The 23,001-nt window shown below is 40.7% G+C and overlaps 1 protein-coding gene across 21 annotated transcripts in view; it reads left to right on the top strand.

Moving 5' to 3' along the window:
* The window catches only part of SCMH1 (Scm polycomb group protein homolog 1), a 133,450-nt gene that overhangs the window by 95,822 nt on the left and 14,627 nt on the right, over window positions 1-23,001 (top strand). For 13 of the 21 annotated variants that reach the window (XM_053919931.2, XM_053919930.2, XM_053919925.1 and 10 more), the window contains 4 exons: window positions 1,500-1,626; window positions 17,385-17,585; window positions 19,341-19,532; window positions 20,057-20,222. In XM_053919931.2, coding sequence (XP_053775906.1) covers window positions 1,500-1,626; window positions 17,385-17,585; window positions 19,341-19,532; window positions 20,057-20,222 — 686 coding nt within the window. The remainder of the gene's footprint in view (window positions 1-1,499; window positions 1,627-17,384; window positions 17,586-19,340; window positions 19,533-20,056; window positions 20,223-23,001) is intronic. The other 8 variants (XM_071220887.1, XM_053919936.1, XM_053919934.2 and 5 more) reach the window with 2 other exon arrangements.

Raw genomic sequence — 23,001 nt, 5'->3', positions numbered from 1 at the left:
AGATAAAGTTAGTTTTATATCCCACCTTGATTTGTTACCACCTGTGTGATTTTGGGAAAGCTTCTTTGAGTAAGGCTGTGAACCCCAGTTTTCTCATCAATAAAATGGAGACGAGGTAATACATGAATAGATACAATAGATATAATAAATATAATAGATATAATTGGTATAATAGATATAATACATTATATCAATAGATATAATAGATATTATAATACATATAATAGATATAATTGCACCTATCTCAAATAATAATGTCTAATGTCTTCCATTTTTCTGGTTTCTTCTACAATATTTGGTCACCTTACTTACCAGGATTATTCCTTCCAGGACCTCATGAAATCCTACTTCCAACTCAGTGAAGTTGAAACTGGTATTCCTTTCTACCCTGACTCATTGTTTATTTGGATTTTTACTTTTAGCAATGTCAAAAAATATGAGGAGCTGTCCAAGTCCCGTGTATGCTTTCATAGCTGTTTGTATGATTACTTTCACGGGCAAGGCCTTCTTACAGTATATGTTTGCTGTCATGGGTGCTGTCTCTTTAGATAATAATACCCCTAGAAGGCAGACAGGTTTATACAGCTCCCAGCAGTGGACCCTACATGGCATTTAGTAAAAAAAGGATTTCTGTACCTCGACGATGATTGTTTTACTTGCATTAGAAAGGCTTTTAGAAAACTTGATCTTGCAAGAACCTTCTGAGATCCTTCTCTCCCAGAGGCTGCCCTGACCACCCTAGGGAAGACTCTAGGTGTCTCTCAAATCACTTTTATTACTTCCCCCATCATTGGCATTCTATACTGTATGCTTCATGGAGAAACATTATTGAACCATATATGTCAAGTATGCTAGTGATTGTATCAAAATCAGACTCTCAGGGAGCTCCAGACTAATAGCATATGCCTTTATAAATATATGTAATGACAATATATTGTGACAGAGATAGCAACAATACAAAGAACAGAGATAGCACAAAAGAGACAGTGACTGGAGACATTTCCTGGATAAACAAATATTTGTAAGATTAAAAAAAAAAGAAAGGTCATTTCAAACAGAAGGAACGGTCTATTATTATAAAGGTATAGACCAGGCATGGTTTTTAGAGAAGTAATATAGTTAGAGATTACTAGAGTATAAGGTTGAAGATAATAAATGGCAGGTAATGAACCCAAGAGGTAGGCAGAGGAAAGTAGTTTGTAGAATTAGAGGAAGGGACATTTCCACTTTCCAGGAAAGAGAAAGTAAATATGAAAGATGGTGAATTAAGCTCTGGCTGTACAGAAGCCCAGAATATTGTGCACAGATTCAGAAAATATTTACTAAGCACTACTGTATGTACAGCTTTGGACAAGATGCCGTGTGCAAAACAAAGATAAAATACAGTCCCACCTAAAATATATTTTTGTTTCATGGGTGAATTAAGGGCTAGGAATAGGGGAATGAGAAGGCAAGTTACCTATTATGGGTAGCAAACTTTTCCCCATCCATTTTGACAGAGGAAACCTCGGACTTTGATGAACCCACCACCCACCTCACCAACAACCAGCACCCCTGAACCGGACACCAGCACTGTACCCCAAGATGCTGCCACCATCCCCAGCTCAGCCATGCAGGCCCCCACAGGTAAGAGCAGATCACGGTATTAGCTGCAACAGCCCCAGGCCCCTGTGTCTGTACCTTCTCATTTTGCCCCAATAATTAGCCCCATATCCATTTGTAAACCTAAATAGGATCTTTAAAAAAAAAATTATCTTTGGCATTTGAAATAGCTTCAGAGACACCTCCATCCTGTCAAAACCAGTCAAAGAAACTTGGGTAGATAGTCTGTGAACTCAGGGTTGGGGAGCTGGGGTGGCCCATTTTATAATACTAGTAATCCTTTCCAGTTCAGGGTGCCCCATTCTTAGTGATTGCTTCCAGAACCCTTCCAGCATTACAATAATCCTGCCACTGCTGAAGGTCACACAGAATGAGCCAAGGTCCGATTGGGAAATGGCGACCTCATGATCAGTAAAATCCGCCATGGCCTGGCCAAGAGCAGGAAATGGATACAAAGTTAGTTCCCATTTTTCCCAGGCTATGAGATTTAGGCCAAGGATGGGACTGTCAGAGAGATGGTCGGCTTTATTTAAATGCAATAGTGAGGCATGGTCATGAAGATTCCACTGCTGTGGGTCTTCTACTTATTGCTGAAAAGGCACCTAAGTGGCATCTAGAATGATGTGGGGTAAACCAAGCAGGTATACAGGCATCTGGGGGCATGTCATGAGATTTGAAGTCACTTCCCTTTCTGAGCCTTAGAGTCCCCTCAGATGTTAACAGTAAATGCTATCATAAATTAAAAGCTGTGTTCCACACTATATTATTTTTTTTAGCAATTAACTTTGGTATTTTGTTGCTAAAACATAAAATGTCAATAGCTCAATTAAAAATATGGGTTCAAGTAGTTTTTTGGTGGAGTCTATAGGATATAAAGGATTCAACTATATTCTTTATTACCTACCTTTTATTTTTTTAACTGCACAACACTTTTTACGAATTATTATATGCTCATAAGGGTCTAAAGGAAAATTAAGTCTACAAGAATTATTACAAAAATGAAAGCCAACAGACCCCCCATCCCCTATTATATACTGCTCAGCAAAAACAATCACTTTTAATTCAACCGATCCTTTTATTTACTTCCATATAAGAAAATGGAATGTTTTTTTATCTGTCTTAATTTTTTTCCTTTTTTTTATTGTTGTGCAATTACAGTTGTCTTCATTTCCCCGCCTTACTCTTCCCCTGCCCTACCCACCCCCGGTTGTTTTTGTCCATGGGTCTTTTATACATGTTCCTTGACGAACCTTCCCCTTCTTTGCTCCGTTATCCCCCTCCCCCTTCCCCTCTGGTCACTGTCATTTTGTTATTTATTTCCATGTCTCTGGTTCTATTTTGCTCGCTTGTTTATTTTGTTGATTGGGTGTGACTTAATAGGTGAGATCATATGGTACTTGTCTTTCACCGTCTGGCTTACTTCACTTAGCATAATACTCTCCAGTTCCATCCATGCTGTTGCGAAGGGTAGGAGTTGCTTCTTCCTGTCTGCTGCATAGTGTTCCATTGTGTAAATGTACCACAGTTTTTTGATCCACTTATTTACTGATGGGCCCATAGGCTATTTCCAGCACTTGGCTATTGTAAATTGTGCTGCTATGAACATTGGGGTGCATAGGTCCTTTTGACTTGGTGTTTCAGGGTTCTTAGGGTATAATATCAACTAATAACCCACTTTAGAAGATGAAAATTTAACTCTTCTTAATATCCTATCCCCTTATCCACCCACATGTACTTCCCTATCTTAGTACTGTATCAATACCCTACATTTTGTTTAAGTTGAAATTCAGTATTTTGTTATTGTAACTTGTTAAATGCTCTTCTCAGTAGAGACATATAATGTACTGTGATTACTTTTCCTTTGCTGCACAACATTTTGTTTTCAGAGTAAATCTTGTTAATTTTTTATTATATGTTTATTTCACTATGTATTTATTAATTTAACCTTAAACTATCTTACTACTGTATACATCTCTCTTTATGTTCAAGTACATTATATATCCTGTCCATTTTGAACTCTAAATCTCTCCTGGAGGCTTTGGAATTTCTTGACATCCTCTTCACCAATCTTTTGTATTATCCTCAGTTTGCTACTTTCCATGTCTTTGTTTTCCCATGTAAATATTTCTTATATTTACTTCTTTAGTTTTGTATAAAACCTGTTTATTCTCTTTGAAGCTTCTCTTCATATCCAATATTATGAAATTTCACCTAAGATGTGCGTATTTTTACCTACAGTGCTGGACACTTAGGATTCCCATTTCATTCCTTAGTTTCTTGAAATTTTTAAGAATTCATTCATCAATGATTTTCTACTTTTTCTCTATTCACTCTTTCTGGCATACATGTTACTCAGATGTTGAACCTCTTGAACTCCTCTAATATTCTTGACTTTCTGTATTCTTATTCCTATTCTTCGTCTTTTGCTCCACTTTCTTGAAGCTTTTCTCAACTGTATCTTTCAACTTTATATTGAGCTTACTGTTTCTGACATCTTACTTTTAAAAGCATCATTATTTATTATTGTAGTGGCATTTTCCAAAGGGTGTTTGGTGGAAAATCAGTCTTGCAAAATGCTCTTCATAAAAGGATTTAACATATATTTAGGAAATTGGTCACATACAATTAGGAAATGCTTATATTCTGCTTCCCTGCTCTTGAATATTTGTATCTGCTAGGAAGAGGTTTCTTGTTCTCTGAAATTTTTACTAGACTTTTTTTTAGGTTATAGCAAAATTGAGCAGTGGTTATAGAGATATTTTTTCCCATATTCCCCTGGCACCCCCACATGCATAGCCTTCCTCATTATCATCATCCCTCACAGAGTGGTACATTTGTTTCCATTGAGAAACCTACACTGAAATATTATTATCACCCAAAGTCCATAATTTACATTAGGGTTCTTTCTTGGGGTTGTATATTCCATGAGTTTCAACAAGTGTGTAATGACAAGTATTCACCATTACAGGGTCCACTTATATGTGGATTTTTTCAATAAATATACAGTTGGCCCTCCATAACCCTAGGTTTTGCATTCACAGATCCAACCAACCACAGAGCAAAACAGTATTTTCCATCGATTTTCACTGCACAGGGGTCAGTACTCCGAACCCCCACATCTGTATTTCTTCCCTGGATTGTGACTTTTGTGTTGTATCTAAAAAGTCATTGCCATACCCAAGGTCATCTTGGTTTTCTCCCATGTTATCTTCTAGAAGGCTTATAGTTTTGACTTTTACATTTAGGTATGTGATCTATTCTAAGTTAATTTTTGTGAAGAATGTAAGGTCTGCGTCTAGATTCATTTTTTTTACATGTGCATCATTTGTTGAGAAGATGATCTTTGCTCCACAGTATTGCCTTTGCTTCTTTGTCAAAGACCAGTTAACTACATTTATGTGGGACAATTTCTGGACTCCCTCTTCTGTTCCATTGATCTATTTGTCAATTCTTTCACCAATAAACACCATCTTGATTGCTGTAGCTTTATAGTAAGTCTTGAAGTTGAGCAACATCAGTCTCTCAGCTATGTTCTTCTCCTTCAGTATTGTGTTAGCTAGTCTAATCTGTTGCTGCTCCATATAAACTTTCCGTAAGTTTGTCAGCAGCCACAAACTAGCTTGCTAAGATTTTGATTGGGATGGCATTCAATCTATAGGTCAAGTTGGGAAGAACTGACATTTTGACAATAATGAGTCTTCCTATCCATAAACATGGAATGTCTCTCCATTTATTTAGGTTTTTTTATTTTGTTCATCAGTTTTGTAGTTTTCCTCATATAAATTTTGTTAGATTTATGCCTAGGTGTTTTGTTTTTAGAGGTGCTCATATGGTATTGTGTTTTTAATTTTAAAAATTGTTTATAGCTGTTATATAGGAAACTGACTGGCTTTAGTATCTGGAAACTGTATCTGGCTTTAACTGCTTATCAGTTCCAGGAAATTTTTGTCTTTCACATTCTCTACATAGACAATTGTGTCATCTATGAGCAAAGAGAATTTTATTTCTTCTTTCCCAATCTGTTTTCTTGTCTCATTACAGTGTATTAGTTAGAACTTCCAATACAATGTTGAAAAGCTCTGGTGAGAGAGAACATCCTTACCTTGTTCCTGATCTTAGGGGGAAAGCTTCCATATTCTCCCCATTAAGCATGATGTCAGCTGTAGGTTTTTGGGAGATGTTCTTTATCAAGTTGAGGAAGTTCCCATCTATTTGTAGGTTGCTTAGAGTTTTTACCATGAATGGGACTTGGCTTTTTGTCAAATGGTTTTTCCACATCTGTTGATAGATTATATGGTATTTCTTCTTTAGCCTGATGTGATAGATTACATTAATTGATTTTTAAATATTAAACCAGGCTTGCATACCTGGGATAGATCGCATTTGGTTGTCGTGTATAATTGTTTTTATATATTGTTGGATTCAATTTGCTAATATTTTGTTGAAGATTTTTACATCTATGTTCATGAGAGATAGTGGTCTCTAATTTTCTTTTCTTGTGATGTCTATTAACAAGTAAAATTTGACTCAGTAAATTTGAAGACCTAATTGGAAATGATTCATGAATCAGGCAGCATCTCGTCTAGCAGAGAGAGGTATACTCTGAGGGTAATACAAGATGGAAGGCTTTTATAAAAAAAAGACTGGGACAAGGAAATCATTAGTAAGAGAAAAAAGAACATTCTTTGGAGGAAAGTAAGAGTTCAGGTGACAACGGTTTCTTCGTGACCGAGCTACAGCATTTCCATTGGCTGGGCTTGTTGCTGGACAAGAGGAAAATCTTCCTTCCTCGTACTGGAGTGCTAAAGTAGCTACATTTTCTGTTTGAGGGTAGGAGGTAAGTTTCTTCCTGTTGGGTCTATAACTGACATTTCCTGTTTGGAGTAATTGATGTCTTTCTATTTGGGATAATTGACCATGTAGTGGTATGGCCAGAGCTCCTCCTATAGGCCTTCTCAAATCCAATTTTAATCAAGGTTTCCTTTATCAGTTTTCACATGTCTTTGGTTTTGGTTTTAGGGTAATGTTGGCCTCATGAAATCAGTTAATAACTATTCTCTCTGATTCTGTTTTCTGAAAGAGATTATAGAAAATTGATAAATATATTTCTTAAATGTTTGGTAGAATTCACTAGTGAATTTGAGCTTTCTGCTTTATATTTCGGAAGGTTATTAATTTTTTTTCTGTCTGCATTTTTCTGCAACTTTATTTTTTGCCTTAACAATGCATCATGGGCATTTTCCACATCAACATGTACAGGTCTAGTTTAGCCTTTTTAACTGACACATTGCAGTTTGTAGTATTTCTACATTTCAATTCTCTTAACCAGTTCCTCTTGTCAATACATAGTTAGATGTTTCTCAAATCTGGCTATTACAAATAAAGCAGTAATGAACATCTTTGTCGTTTCTCTGCGTACACTGCACAGACATGAAAGTGTTTCTAGAGGGTAGATTCCAGAGGGTGATTCAGAGTATTGAATGAAAGTATCAGTTCTAGAATGTTCAAGTTCGGGTTTCCTGTAGAGCTAAGACAAATATTCTAAGTCTGGTATTTAAAAATACGATTAGTTATTTTTTTAAGATTTTATTTATTTATTCTTAAAGAGAGGGGCAGAGAGGGAGAAAGAGGGAGGGAAACATTGATCAGTTGCCCCTTGCAAGCCCCCACCCGGACACCTGGCACACAACCCAGGCATGTGCCCTGATTGGGAATTGGACTAGCGAACTTTCAGTCTGTGGGACAATGCCCAACCCACTGAACCACACCAATCAAGGCAGAATGTTATTAATTATTGATTTAAATTCATATACACGTATATATATGTCTATTCAGGTTGTCTTTTTCTTCTTGTGTGATTTTTAGCACATTTTGTCTTTCACAGAATCGTTCCATTTCATCTAGATTTGAATTTGTGGGTATAGAATTATTCATAGTATTCCTTTATCATCTTTTTTATGATCATGGGTCTGTAGTGATGCCCCCTCTTTTATTTCTGATGTTAGTGTCTTGTGTTATCTCTCTTTCCGTTTTATTTAGCCTGGCTAAAAGCTTATTGATTTTATTGATCTTTTCAAAAAAGGAGTTTTGGGTTTTATTGATTTTTCTTTACTGACTTGCTGTTTTCAGTTTCATTGATTTCTGCTCTAATTTTTATTATTTATTTTCTTCTCCTTGCTTTGGATTTAATTTACTCTTATTTTTTTAGTTCCCAAAGTAGGAACTTAGACTGTGGATTTTAGATCTTCTTTTCTAACATATGCATTCAGTTTTATAAATTTCTCTCTCTCCACTGCTTTTGCTGCATCCCACAATGTATCTTCATTTTCATTTATATCAAAATATTTTTAAATTTCTTCTGAGATTTTTTTGACCCATATGTTATTGAGAAGTGTGTTGTTTAATCTCCAACTATTTGGGAATTTTTTAAACCTATTTTCTGTTACTTCTTGTTTAATCCCATCCAAAAGCAGACGTCACATGATTTCTATTCTTTTTAATTTGTTAATGTGTATTTTGTGGCCCAGAATGTGGTCTGTCTTGGTGAATGTTTCATGTGAGCTAGAGAAGAATGTGTGTTCTGCTATTGTTGTGTGAAGTCGTCTATATAGATACCAGTTATATCCAGTTGACTGACGATGCTGTTGAGTTTAACAATGTTCTTCCTGATTTTCTACCTGTGGATCTGTCCATTTCTGATAGAGGGATGTTGCAGTCTCCAACTATAAGAGTGGATTCATCTATTTCTCCTTCCACTTCTATCAATTTTTGCATCCCATATTTTGATGCTCTGTTGTTAGGTGCATATACATACAGTAAGGATTAATATGTCTTCTTGGTTCATTGATGTCTATATCATTATGTAATGCCCCTATTTACCTATGATAGCTTACCTTGAACTAAAATCTGTCTGAAATTAAAATAGCTACTCCCACTTTCTTTTAGTTAGTATTAGCATGGTATGTTTTTCTCTGTCTCTTTATTTTTAGTCTATATATATCTTTATTTTTAAAGTGGATTTAACTACAATAAAAAATTAAACAAAATGAGTTACTTGCAGAAAGTATACAGTTAGGTCTTTTTTTTATCCACTTTGATAATCTCTGTCCTTTAATTGGTGTAGTTGGACCACTGACATTAAATAATTATTGATATAGTTGGATAAATACCTGTCATATTTGTTACAGTTTTCTATTTGTTACCCTCATTCTTTGTTTCTGTTTTGGTCTTCCATTCTTCTTCTGCCTTTTGCAGTTTTAAGTGAGCACTTTATATGATTCCATTTTTTCTTCTTTTTTACCATATCAGTTATGTTTCTTTTTTAACTTTTTTAGTAGTTACCCTAGAGTTTGAAGTATACATTTATAACTAAGCCAAGTTTACTTTCAAATAACACTATACCACTTCACAAATATAATAACAAAATAATTCTAATTTCTTCTTCCTATTCCTTATATGATGATGTCATTCATTTCACTTTCACGTAAGTATACATGAAGGTGAACACATATATGTAAACACATATATACACACATAAGCATACATAGCCAAATACATTATTGTGTTTTTACTGTGAACAGACTATTATCTGTTATATCAATTAAGAATAAGAAAAATAAGTTTTTGTTTTGTCTTCACTTATTTCTTCTCTTATGCTCTTTCTTCTTTCTGTAGATCTGAGTTTCTGATCTCTATTATTCCCTTCTCTCTAAGGAAATGCTTTAACATTGCAAGACAGGTCTACTAGCAACAAACTCCTTCCATTTTTCTTTGTCTAAGAAAGTCTTTATTTCTCCTTCACTTTCAAGGGATAATTTTGCAGGGTACAGAATTTTAGGTTGGTGAGTGTTTTCTCTTAACACTTTTAATATTTCACTCCTTTCTCTTCTAGCTCTCATGTTTTATAAGAATATAATTTTTATTGTTGCTCCTCTACAAGTAAGGTGGGTTCTTCCTTGATTTTTTTCAAGATTTTTTCTTTACTTTGATTTTCTGCGTTTTGAATATAATATGCCCAAGTGTTATTGTTTGGCATTTATCTCACTCTGTGTTCCCTGACCTTCCTAGATCTATGATTTGGTGTCTGACATTAATTTGGGGAAATTCTGTGTTATTATCACTTCAGATATTTCTTCCGTGTTCTTTTTTCTTTCTTCTCAGTCTGCTATTCCCATTGTGTGTGTACGTTGCATCTTTTGTAGTTGTTCCACAGTTCTTGAATAGTCTCTTCTGGGTTGTTGGTGGGGGGGAGATTAGTCTTTTTTTATTTGCTTTTCAGTTTTGGGAGTTTCTATTGAGATATCCTCAAGCTCAACAGTTCTTGCCTCGGCCATGTCCAGTCTACTCATGAGCCCATCAGAGGTGTTCTCCATTTCTGTGACAATGTTTTTTTTACAGTAAACAATAATTTAATTAAATAATTTAAAAATCCTAATGCATGAACCTTTCTAAAAAATAAAAGGAACAAGTTGAGCAGTTCAGTAGATTAATGAGCTGCTCATAAAAGATGAAATGCATAGAACACCCGAGGACAGTAAACTGGGTCTCTTTGTTGCTGGGGGTTTTTTCATATTTTTATTGTTATTCTATTACAGTTGTCCCAGTTTTTCCCTCTTTGCCCTCCTCTGCCCATCCCACCCTCCACTCCCACAGTAAATTCCCACACTGTTGCCCATGTCCATGGAACATTCATACATGTTCTTTCACTACTCCCTTCCCCTTCTTTCCACCATTACCCCCTCCCCCTCCCCTCTGGTCACTGTCAGTCTGTTCCATGTTTCCATACCTCTGGTTCTATTTTGTTTGTTAGTTTGTTTTGTTCATTAGATTCCTCTTATGGGTGAGACCATACGGTATTTGTCTTTCACCATCTGGTTTATTTCACTCAGCATAATATTCTCCAGTTCCATCCATGCTGTTGCAAAAGGTAGGAGTTCCTTCTTTCTTTCTGCCGCATAGCGTTCCATTGTGTAAATGTACCGCAGTTTTTTGATCCACTCATTTACTGATGGGCACTTAGGCTGTTTCCAGCACTTGGTTATTGTAAATAGCATTGCTATGAACATAGGGGTGCCTAAGTTCTTTTGAATTGGTGACTTGGGATTCTTTGGGTATATTCCTAGCAGTCTGTGACAGTGTTTTTGATCTCTAGAATTTTTCTAAAATTCTTTCTTAGAATTTCCATCTCTCTGTACACATTGCCCATGTGTTTTGTATGCTACTTTATCCTTTTGACCCTCTTAGCATATTAATCATAGTTGGTTTAAATTCCCAATCTAGCCCTGGCTGTTGTAGCTCAGTAGATTGAGGGCAGGCCTGCAAACCAAAGGGTCGCTGGTTCAATTCCCAGTCTGGGTGGATTCACATGCCTGGATTGTGGGCCAGGTCCCCAGTAGAGGGCGCAGAAGAGGCAACTACACACTGATGTTTCACCCCCTCTCTTTTTCCTTCCCTTCCCCTCTTCTCTAAAAAAATAAATAAATAAAATCTTTAAATTCCCAATCTAACAATTCCAACATGCCTGCCATGGCTGAGTCTGATTCTGATGCTTGCTCTGTCCCTTCATACTGCACTTTTTGCCTTTTAGTGTATGTTGTAATTTTTTTTGATAGCCAGATGTGATGTACTGAGTGAAAGGAATTTTTGTAAACAGGCCTTTAGTAAATGTGACATTGAAGTGTAAAGGGAGAAGTATCCTATAGTCCTAGAAGTAGGTCTCAATCTTTTGGTGAGCCTGTGCCTCTGGACTATGAAATTCACTCGTGCTTTTTAGTCCCCCCACCCCTCGTAGGTGGGACAGCATGGCTGGTGGGGGTTGGAGTTGGGTATTGCTTCTCCCAAGTAGGTTAGGCTCTGATCAAACCCAGCAGGTTAAGCTCTCATAAAATAGCTTCTTCTGAAAGACCTTGTTAAGAGCAGAATGCTCTGACTTTTACAAAATGGTTCCTTTACCCGTCCCCCTGCTGGATGCATGAGGGGATTTTTCCCCATGTTCACCGTGAGAACCGTGTTGAACTCCTGAAGGTAAAATGCACAAAAATGTAGGGAGCACCCCCTGCTACAACATGACTGGGTCCCCCTGGAATTTTTAACTCTCAGGTTGGTCCACACTGAGCTTCCAGCAACTTGTCAACTTACAATTCATATTTTCCTACCTTGGCTCTGGTTCCCATGGAGGTTTCTGCTCATGGATTTCTGCTCTAGTAAATTGTGATTCTCTGTGTTCACCTGTCTATCTCTCCAAATTTGGGGGATAGCAGTATGCCCTGTGACCTCACTTCTCTGATGGATCTATAAAGGACTGTTGATTTTTCAGGTTGTTCAGTCTTTTACTTATTGTTAGGATGAAATGGGTACTTCCAAGTTCCTTATATGCTGGTTCATTCCCAATTTTTTTTTACAACCTCAGTTCTGATATGGATGCAGTAGAAAACCAAAATGTGACATTATACAAAAATATCTTTATGACCTTAACATTGTGAAGGGTTTTTAAAAACAAGACAATAAAGATAAACTATAAAAGAAAAGACATAAGGACCTTTTATATACCTGGAAAAAGTAATGTCAATATATTCAACTATTTTTAAATCAGGACAGCTCATTGCTGTTCCCCCTGGCATCAGTCAGAGTGGCTCAGCGTGGGCTGGAGGGTACGCTTCCGAGATGGTGCCTTCACACGACTAGCCAAACTGGTGCTAGTTGTTAGTTCTTCTCTACATACCCCAAAGGGTAGCTTGAGCTTCCTCATACCATGGTGGCTGGGTTTCAAGAGCAAGTGTCCCAAGAGACAAGAAGTGGAGGTGACCATTTTTTTAAGGTTTGAGCCCAAAAATTAACATAGTGCCATTTCCACCATATTTTAGTGATCAGTCAGTCAGAGCCGAGATTCATGAGAAGGAGAACAGACCCCACATGTCAAGGTGAGGAGGGTCAAAGAATTATGGACCATGCTCTGAAACCACCTTAGTTCATTCTCTGGACATAAATTATTTACGTATTTTCCCACTTGGATAATTTATTCTTCCCCTTGCGAGATTAACCATTAAAAGTTTCATCAAGTTTACACCCTGGCCAGGTGGTTCAGTTAGTTGTCTCTTGGTTCATCTCACATACCAGAGGGATGCAGATTCGATCCCCAGTCAGGGCACATACCTAGACTGCAGGTTTGATCCCCAGTCGGGGTGCATACAGGAGGTGGCCAGTTGATGTTTCTTTCTCATGTCAATGTTCCTTCACCCCCCTCTCTCTCTCCCCCATCTCCCTCTTTCCCTCCTTCCCGTTCTCTTTCTCTAAAATCAATAAACATATCCTTGGGTGAGGATTAAGAAAATAATAATAATAAATGAAGGTCTCATCAGTACAACATCAGGCTCCAGATGTAGGATCTCCTCATCTAAATCAGATCCAGGTGCAAATCAGACCTCTCGGATGCAGTTTCCCGGGCACAGCTCCTTGACTGTAGTTCTCCAATCTGAAGACCTGTGAACTAAGGAAACGTGTTGTCTAGTGCAGCGGTTACCGGAGGGGAAGTCAGGGGGAGTGTGAGCGGGTAGTGAGGGTCAAATATATGATGCTAGGAGGAGACTTGACTTTGGGTGGTGAACACACGGTGAAATATACAGATGATGTATTATGGAATTTTACACTTGAAATTTTTATCTTACTAACCAGTGTTACCCCAATAAATTTTATAAAATTTTTTAAAAATAAGTAAAATACACTGTGAAATAACAATGAGACATACTGGGGGGAAAAAGAAACATGTTGTCTGCTCCCCATATACCCAACACACAATGGTTGGACGGGCAGAGAGTAACTTACAGATACACCTGTTCAAAGGAGAGAAAAACTAGAGGCACACAGCAGTCACTGGTCTATGCAAATTCTGAAATCCAGTTTGGCACATGTTGCCAATTCATTAATTTGATCCAGTACTACTTTCTGGGAGCTGTTTTTCATTACTCTTGGTTTTGTCCTCTGAATCATCATTCCTTTTCCATGAGAAAACTGAGATTGCTTTCTCCGTCTTCTTCCTGCCTGTAAAAGATTGGGGGCTCTAAAGGATTCTTCTCATTTTGTACCAGAACTGGCAATGCTTCTACCAGAATGATTCTCTTAAAAACTTGAGGGATTGTCTATGAATGCTGTTGGGATTTACTTCATTAGACAAAAGCCACAACCACAGATCTCTTAAAGATAAGCCCTCCTCTGGTTTGGGCTTCCTGTGCAGCTGCTGTCAGACAATGCCCAACAGAGTCTGTTGTTTAAGGGAGAGAATCTGAGACATTTGCTCTTAAGATTATAGGGCCTTTTGGTCTGAAGGAGTCTATGGAGCATAGTTTTAAATCACTTTGACTTCTCAGCAAGAGATTTTGTTTTCCCATTCTGGATTTGACCCTTTCTCAACTTAGGATATTTTGCCTCATGGAGAGATTGGAAATGAGAAGCAATTTTGTTTGTGAACTCTGCAAGTCCTGGGCTTTTTTATGTTTTACATTTGTTTGTTTGTTTGTTTCAAATTGATTCCTCTCATCTTGCATTTTTATCACAGGTAGTGAAAAGGAGCCGGTGGCACCTGCATCACCTTAGCTATTTCATTGAATTCATCAGATACACTTATTTCCATGTTCTTCAAGTGACAGGGCTGCCTGACTTCCCATCACTACCTCGTGTGTCTCCTGTCCTCCATCTTCCAATAAGATTTTTCTCACTTTCCTTTCAGCTCTCACTGACAGCCTTCTCAGCACTTGCTTGGTGGCCCTTTATGCTTCTTTCTGATACCCAGTCCCAAAGTCAATGTCATGTGTGTCCGGCTTTTGTTACTGTGGCACCCTATTTCTGGTACTACAATCTGTTCCAATAATCTTTTGCTACATAACAAACCACCACAAAACTTGATGGCTGGAAACAACGGTGTGGGCAGGGCTGAGTGGCAACAGCTTGTCTCTGTTCCATGCGGTGTCATGGTAGCAGCCGGACTAGAGCTGGAGGATCACTCCCATGCCTGCTGACAGGTGGTTCTGGCTGTAGGTTCCCCTCCACATGGACCTCACCACAGGGCGTCTTTGCCTCCTCACACATGGTAGTTGGGTTCCAAGAGTAAATGTCCCAAGAAACAGGAAGTAGAAACTGCTAGTGTTTTAAACCCTAGACTTAGAAACTGACAGTGTCATTTCCACCATAGTCTATTGGTCAAATGTCACAGAGATGTATGTAAGGAACGCCAAAGAATTTGGAGGCCATATTTTAAAACTGCCACACTCTGTCCTGGCTGGTGTAGCTCAGTGGGTTGAGCACTGGCCTGACAACTGAAAGGTTGCCAGTTCAATTCCCAATCCAGGCACGTGCCTGGGTTGCAGGCCAGGTCCCCAGCTGGGGGCACATGAGAGGGAACTGATCGATGTTTCTCTCCCTATTGTTCTCCCTCCCTTCCCTTCTCTCTGAAAAATAAAATCTTTAAAAATAAATAAATAAGTCTGCCACATTCTTGTAAGGGTTTCATAGTTTTCCTTTTATATTTCACACTTTAATCCATGTAGAATTTCTTTTTTAAATCATTAATGGACTGGTCATATTTTTTTCCTTTTCTTGTGTTTTAATTAGTTGAATTTTCCATACAGTGAAAGATACAAATCTTAAGCGTATAATTTGATGAATTTTAGTCAGCATAAGCACCGTTGTAGCGAACTACTCCAATTGAGTTAAAAGTCATTTCTAACCACCCCCCAAACTCCCCAGAAGTTATCTCGTGTCTCCTTACAGTCTTCACTTTCACCTTTGATTTCTATCACTGTAGATTAGATTTTTCTGTTTTTGAACTTAATATAGATGGAATCACACTATATGTATACTTTTTTTCTATCTGGTTTATTTCTTTCAAAATAATGTTTGTGAGAAGCACCCTGTCAATGGTTTGTTATTTTTTACTGCCAAGTGATATTTTAATAAGTGATGATACCACAATTTGTATAACTGTTCTCTTGTTTACGGACATTCGGATTGGTTCATGTTTTGGACTATTATGACTAAGCTACTATAAACAGTCTTATAAAGTTTTCATTTATTTTCATTATTCTTCTTATCTCTTTGAGTTCTTGCATTTTTATTTTGTTTTCAGCAAAAGGGTCACGTTTTAAACTTTTTATTGATTTTAAAGAAAGAAGGGGAGAGAGAGAGAAACATCAATTTGTTATTCCACTTATTTATGCATTAATTGGTCACTTCTTATATGTGCCCTGACCAGGGATCAAACCCACAACCTTGGCGTATTGGGACAATGCTCTAACCTACTGAGCTACATGACCAGGGCAAAAAAGTCATGTTTTGACATGGAAGTCCTATTTCTTAACAGACTTCAACCAATCCTTCAATTATTAGATCTACCTCCACACCCACCTCCAGAGGCACCAGCCCATTCTTGGGTCTTTTGTGAATTATAAGATGAAACAGCTTGGTTCTCATCATTGCCCAATTTTGGTTAAGGATTCAGCTTTCTTAATCTGCTGAGTCAGTTACTACTTTGCCAGTCTCCCTTTCTGCTTCCAGAATTTTATGCTGTCTTCCCTTGTTATCTGGCTCATTTTGATGGGTTTTAGAAGAAAACATAGTTAAATATTTATTTTGATTCATCTTACTTCCTTTTTCCTTTTTTTTTCACCTCTCATTTTCCACAGCCTTTCCCTCCCTTTCTATTTATCATTTTCTTCTCTCCACCTTGCTTCCCCTTAGAATCAGAATGATAAAAGGGGGAGAGTCCTCAGAGAGCATCTGGCCCAGCCCCTCATTTTACAGGTGGTAGACGTGAGGCCCATAGAAGGCGGCAGTTCATCCACAGCCCACACAGCTACCACTCTTATCTTTTTGACCTCTAATAACAAAAGAGACTTTTTGCCCTCCAACCCCTTCAGTGTGAGAAAGGAGAGTACCCCTACTCAAGTGGAAGCCTAGAGGGCGAGTCAGCAGGGAGAATGTCGTAGCTGTGCAGGCTCTGGTGAGTCCTCTCCAGAGACCAAGGAAGCGACTCTGTTTAGGACTGCCTCTGTCTCCAGTGCCCACCCACCCCCTACCCTGCCCCACCACAGTGCCTGCTGGAGGGTTAGGGTAGGAGAGTGCCCAACTATCTTAACAGGAGAAACTCCTGAAACAAACATCTAAATTGGGACCCTCAAGCCCTTTCCATGTTTTTCTTCACTCTATTGTTTTCTCTTTTTACTGCTTTCTTTGGGCCTGGGTATTGACATAGAAGATAAAAAGGGGACTCCAAGGTCCAGAACAGAAAGCAAGGCAAGTGACCAGTGGTGTGACCATTCTAAGTCCAAGACACCCCCCCCCACACACACACACACAACCACACTCTTGCTAATACTGCCATGGCCCCACAACTCCTTGCACATACAAGGTAAGATACATAAAGAATATGTGAGGCAACCAAGTACCAAAAATGAATGTGTGTGTATATGTGTGTGTGTGTATATCTATGAAATTGTTCAGATTTGCTTTTCAGTGCACAGAAGACAAAGTGCAAGTTCCGTGCCTTGGCTTTCGGTCAGGCTGTTCTTCCAGCAGGCTATGTTCCCAGAGCCTTTGGTCATGCAGTTTGGGCTGGAAGCAGCTGGGCACAGCACCCTCTGCCCCCTCCCACAGTGTGTCACTAGCTTAGCAGCTGGGAGTCCTGCCCGGGACCAGAGTCCAGGGTACAGAAGATAGAAGAGAGCACTGTTATCTAACTTCTCTATCCCGACTACTCTGTAAGGTTCTTTAATTTAATTCTTTGTCTCCTGCAGTTTGTATTTACTTGAACAAGAATGGCAGCACAGGCCCCCACTTAGATAAGAAGAAGGTCCAGCAGCTCCCTGATCATTTCGGGCCAGCCCGCGCCTCTGTGGTGTTGCAGCAGGCTGTCCAGGCCTGCATCGACTGTGCACATCACCAGAAAACGGTCTTCAGCTTCCTCAAACAGGGCCACGGTGGTGAGGTTATCTCAGGTAAGCTCCCTTGGGCTAGTATGGCCTCCTAGCCAGAGGGCGAGGCCTTCTCAACTGGCTAGTTTCTGACGAGCCATCCTGGTTCCCACTTCACACCTGAAGGCTCTGAAGAAGGGTGAAGGTATACTCTTCCACAGAGAGTCCCCATTTTCTACACCCAGAGCCTCTCTGAGTCTCATGCACACCGCTGCCAAGTAGAATACCCACGCAGACTGTCTAGAGTCCTGACCGGGCCTCTAAACAGATTCCTCTACTGTCTGCCTAGCCCCTCCGTACAGAAAACATGTGAGTGCGGCACCCAGAAGATAGAAGACTCAAGAGAAGGCTGTACTGTGGCAACAGGAGAGTTTCTCCAAAGTGCCACAGCGTCGCATCTGGCGGGAGGGAACCTCGAACTCTTCTTTCATTCTTTTGACTCCGTAGCTTCCCAATTCTGAGCCAGCCCTGATACAAGGGAGTTAAATCCCAGGGCAGAGTGGGAAGAGTCATTCCCTCTTTCTTTCCTGCTATGAGAATCTGAGTCAGCTGCACAGTGTTTTATTGTCTTCACTGAGAATATTTACTTTTTCTGCTGTGCCCCTGTTGTATTTCAGTTTTCACAAGTCCAAACCCTATTCTTTACCCACCAAACCTATGAAGACTTGACCTAAAGCCTCTCAGTTTTTAACTGTGTGCTACTCCATAATTTCCCGTTCCTTCCTTCTAACAAGTTGCAGTATTCGGCCTCAAGAAGCAGCTGACGTGGAAGAACCCATAAATAATCCAACTGTATTTTTTCAGAACACATTTATTGAGCCCTTACTATAAGTCAGAGGTTATTGCCAGGACACTGGCTGGGGACGGGGAGAAAGGAAGATGACAGGCTCAGGCTCTGCCCTGGTGGAAAAGGAATCCTATCTCACAGCTAACTGAGAGGTGGGACAATAGAGAAATACTCGCAGGGTGGTGTGGGAGGCCAGGTGAGGGAGTAGTTGACTGAGAAGAGGATGCCGCAGGCAGGGGAAGAGTTGTTGAAGAAGGCGGAAGACTGCAAGGGAAATCAAGCCTTCCTTTCCTTCTGAGGCAGAGGCCGCTCCTGGTCTCTCCTTTCCTTCTGTGCAGCAGTCTGCCGGGACCTGGCTTTCTTAGCTCCTAGCACCTATACCTCCTGTAGGGTTCTCTCTCTGCCCCAAGACTAGTGCCTGAGAATGACATGTCCCCCCATTTCCTGCTGCTCTCAGACACAGTTGCAGAGATCTTTAGCTTTTCAAGGGTTATGCAAATACTTTTTGAATAGAAAAAGAGTGAAATTAAACACAGCATGGCATAGTTCCAAATGTTGCCAAAATTCTAGTGCTCTTACATAAATCCGATTGTTTACCACACCAGTGCTGCAATGGCTGTATTCTCTTCTGCCCAGCTTCTGTTCTCGGGCAGTTCTTAGGGAAATGGCACACAGAATGGACAGATTTCCTGGACGAGGCCCAGCCAACTGATGGAGCAGATAGAATTATGTTCACAGTTGTTTTCACAAGTTGCATAAAATCATTCCAGAGCCCCAGGTGCAAGGGACTTGGCCTGGCCACTCCCATTATTGCAAGCCCTTTGGAGTTGGTGAAAATCATACCCTCAAGGGAGGGAGGGAGAAAACCTGGGCACTGATTGCCTTTGTGTAAGCGGGTAAGCCTGAGGCAAGCCGTGGGCTGAACTCCTCCTGCCCAGCGCTGCACTGCATGCCCGGCTGACGTGCTCAGCCCTGTTTACTTCACTCCACAGCCGTGTTTGACCGGGAACAGCACACCCTCAACCTCCCAGCCGTCAACAGCATCACCTACGTCCTCCGCTTCCTGGAGAAACTCTGCCACAACCTTCGCAGTGACAATCTGTTTGGCAACCAGCCTTTTACACAGACTCACTTGTCACTCACCACCACAGAGTACAGCCACAGCCACGACAGGTACCTACCAGGTAGGAGCTGGGATGGGGCCTGGGCTAAGAAAGGGTGCAGGGCCAGTAGCAGCACCAGCAAGGGCCCAGGGCCAGCCCTCAGACCTGCTAGCCTGGCACCTATTTTCCAGAGGTCTGGGTTTCTGTCCCCAACCTTTGTCACATCTGGGACTTTTTGGTCTCCTCTTATCTTTACTATCTCTTCAGGATTTTGTCCCCTCTAGGATGAACCTTCTTTCCTCTGGATTGTTATTCCTAGAAAAAGTGGTTCAGGAGTCTCCCTCTGAGCTCCAAACTGCACGTGGAGCCACTGCAAAGTCACAGTGTGTCTCCCAGTGTAAATCTGGCAGCAGAGGCCTACCATAGAGCTCTCTTGCCAGCAGGAAGGTTTAGTCTCAAGCTACAGATTGAGAAATTTGCTCCCTGGTGATTGGCCATCCACTCTTTCCTTTGGCACGTGGCCCTAACTCCTCCAGCACTGCCAGTCTAGCAAGTCAATTCAAGTTCCTGCTGTTTCTAACTAGGCTGGAAAATAACTTTCTTAGTTAACATACCAGACCCACAGCGGGAAGGCGGATGCCACGTGGCCGGATCAGTGACTAAGCACTTCCGAGAGAGGTTAAAGAGTGAATGGAACGCGGCATCTCTAATCTGGAGCCCAGGACACAGCGGACAGGAAGGGAAGGAAAGCTCGGCCCAAAACGTAGCGAGGTAGGTCGTTGTTGAGAGAGGGAGGAAAGGCCCTTTAAAGGAGCCCTGTGGACTTTGTCCTGGCCATAGGAGTAGAGAGGTGGTGCTCTCAGTTTCAGGGCTGTGCTGGCTGTTGATGGGGGAGCATATAAATTGAAAGGTGCCCCCTACTGACCTTCTATACAAGTCTTGTTCCCACACTGCCTTCCCTGTAGTCTTTTTTATCATTGTCTTAACCAACTCCCTTCTGAACAAAGTGCCACTTCTGAAGAAAGTGCCCTGGGCAGTGACTACTGACCCAGCCCCAGCCACTACCAACCCCATATTTTTGCACCCAAATGAGCATTGCTTATGTAACTTGTAAAAATATACCTGACTTTCAAATACTGCTTGTAGGGACCAGACCCTCTGGTTCCTGCAGACATATTTGTGACCCCTTCACTGATCCTTTCTCTGACCTAAGCTGCTCTAGATTGCTTTGTTTCAGCATCGGAATCTCTGAGAACAGAAAAAGGCATTCTTACTTACAGTTAGAATGTTCTCCTGGGCGTGGTAGAGTTGGTGCAAAGACAGGCTGTTACATATCCCCAGCTATTGACATTCAGAAACTCTAAGCTGCACTTCAGTAATGAAAGTTAGGCCTACCTGGGATTCTGGAAGAATGGATACATTAGAGGGAATAGCATGTCCATGAGTGTAGCTGCTACACTAAAGACAGATTTCTCAAAGAAATAGCAACTCAGAGTTCCTCAGTGGATATGGTCCTTAACAACCGAGAGAAACATACTGGTGGCCACATACAGAGACTGTCAGGGGTGTATACCGTGGACCGGCAGTCGCGAAGGTAGTTTGGGGTTGGGGACGTGGGAATTCAATACCAGTTTGCATCTCTCTGATTCAACTCTGATTCAGATAGGAGGAAGCAAGCTATAGCCACTCTTCCTTCACCAAGAAAGACACCAGTACCAGGTTATCACATTCTGCCTTTGGCTGTCCCCTTCCTTTCTCTCATTTTCAGACAGATTCAGCCAACTCTCTGCACCCTCCTGTGCTCTCTAACCTTTGTTTCTCACAGTGGGTGCCCAGCAACTTGGCTGCTCTCACCCTAGTTTTTATTCGCTTCCCTGAAATGAGCATTTTAACTACGCCCAGACAAGCCAGAGCATTGCCTGGATTTCTGACTCCTCTGTGCTCCTCCTTCACTCATTTTCTCTGCCTGCCCACCTGCCTGCCTGCCCGCCTTACTAACCCTTTGTCCCACCTCTGATCATGTATCATTCCTGTACTTTGCTGATTAGTTAGCCAAACCTCTGCCAAAGAACTTGATCTGGACAAGGTGCCCTTTGGATCTGGTGATTCTCACTCCCTCCCTCCTGCTTGGTTACATACTTCTGCTAGTTCACAGCCAAAGGTGCCGCCTCTGTTATCTAGGTACTTCTGGAGCCCTTTTCCCTACCGGCTCGTTTGCGCACTATCCACCTTGTAGTCTTGGCCTAACTGACATACCTCATTAGGCTTCCTCACCTAAGTGAGGGCTTATAATGCTTTGCCTCCAACATTTTATTTTCTCTAGTTTACTTTATTGTAAGAATAAAATATATAATGTATATTACATAGAATATATGTGTTAATTGACTGTTTATGTTATCAGTAAGGCTTCTTCTGGTCAAGCATTAAATGTGGATTTTCAGTTGTGCAGGGGGTGGTGGGGGGATGGGAAACAGGTGGGGTAATGGGTTCCCCCAATCCCTGCATTGTTCAAAAGTCAGCCGTAGCTGACAAAGTTCATGTTTAGTTTTCCTAATTCTCCCAATAAGGTCCTTTTTTTACAGTAAAACACTTAATTATTTAAAAATTTTTCAATTACAGTATATATTCAATATCATTTTGCATTAGTTTCAAGGGTGCAGCATAGAGGTGAGACAGTCACGTACTTTATAAAATGATCCGCCTCATACTTCCTTCAAGTGCCCACCTGGCACCATACATACTTAACCCAATATTATTGCTATCTTCCCTATGCCAATAATGTCCTTTATAGTTGTTTTTTGCTTTTTATGTATTTTTTTAACCTAATCAGGATCCAGTGAAGGATCATCCATTGTATTTAGTTGTCCTGCTCTTTAGTTTCCTTTTATCTAGAGCAGTTTCCTAGCCTTTTTCCTACCTCCCATGACATGACATGGCATTTTAGAGGGTCCGGCCCATTGTTTTGGTTGAGGTCATCAAACATTTATCAGATACTTACTCTGCCAGACCCTGTATTGACTCTGGGGAGACAGAGATGAGACAGGCACGGTCCCTGCCCTGAAAGAGTCCCAGTGAGAGAGGGAGTCAAGGTAAACACGTGCGTGGGGAGAGCACGGAGGTCCTCTGGCCCAGTGAGGAGTGATGAGCAAGAAGTAAGGCGAAAGCTGTCAGGAAAGGACTCCTGGGGGAGGTTGGGGTGGGGGATCCACGTCAGATCAGGTCCCTTCTTCAGTGCTACACACGTCTACATCAAACAGGAGTCCTGTAAAGATCGAGAGGCAGCTCCTTCTGGCTTCCTACACAACTGACAGTATTAGACAGTACACGGCATTAATTAGCTGGTCCCAGGGAACATTCATTCAGCCCTTGAAACCCACCCAGCATTAGCTCTAGGCCTGCTGTTTTGGAATTGCCCAGGCTCCCCTCTGCGAGAGGAAGCGGTTCCCTTTTCCCATGACAATAGGTTCCTTGTGCCTGTCTTTCTGGTTGCCATCCAGGTGTTCTGAGCTAGTTGTAAAGTGGTTCTCCAAATCCCCGAATGCACAGTGAT

The sequence above is a fragment of the Desmodus rotundus genome, chromosome 3 (genome assembly GCF_022682495.2).
Source record: "Desmodus rotundus isolate HL8 chromosome 3, HLdesRot8A.1, whole genome shotgun sequence".
Lineage (NCBI taxonomy): Eukaryota > Metazoa > Chordata > Mammalia > Chiroptera > Phyllostomidae > Desmodus > Desmodus rotundus.
Note: the sequence above shows the minus strand (reverse complement) of the source record. Positions and strands in the feature narration are given on the sequence as shown.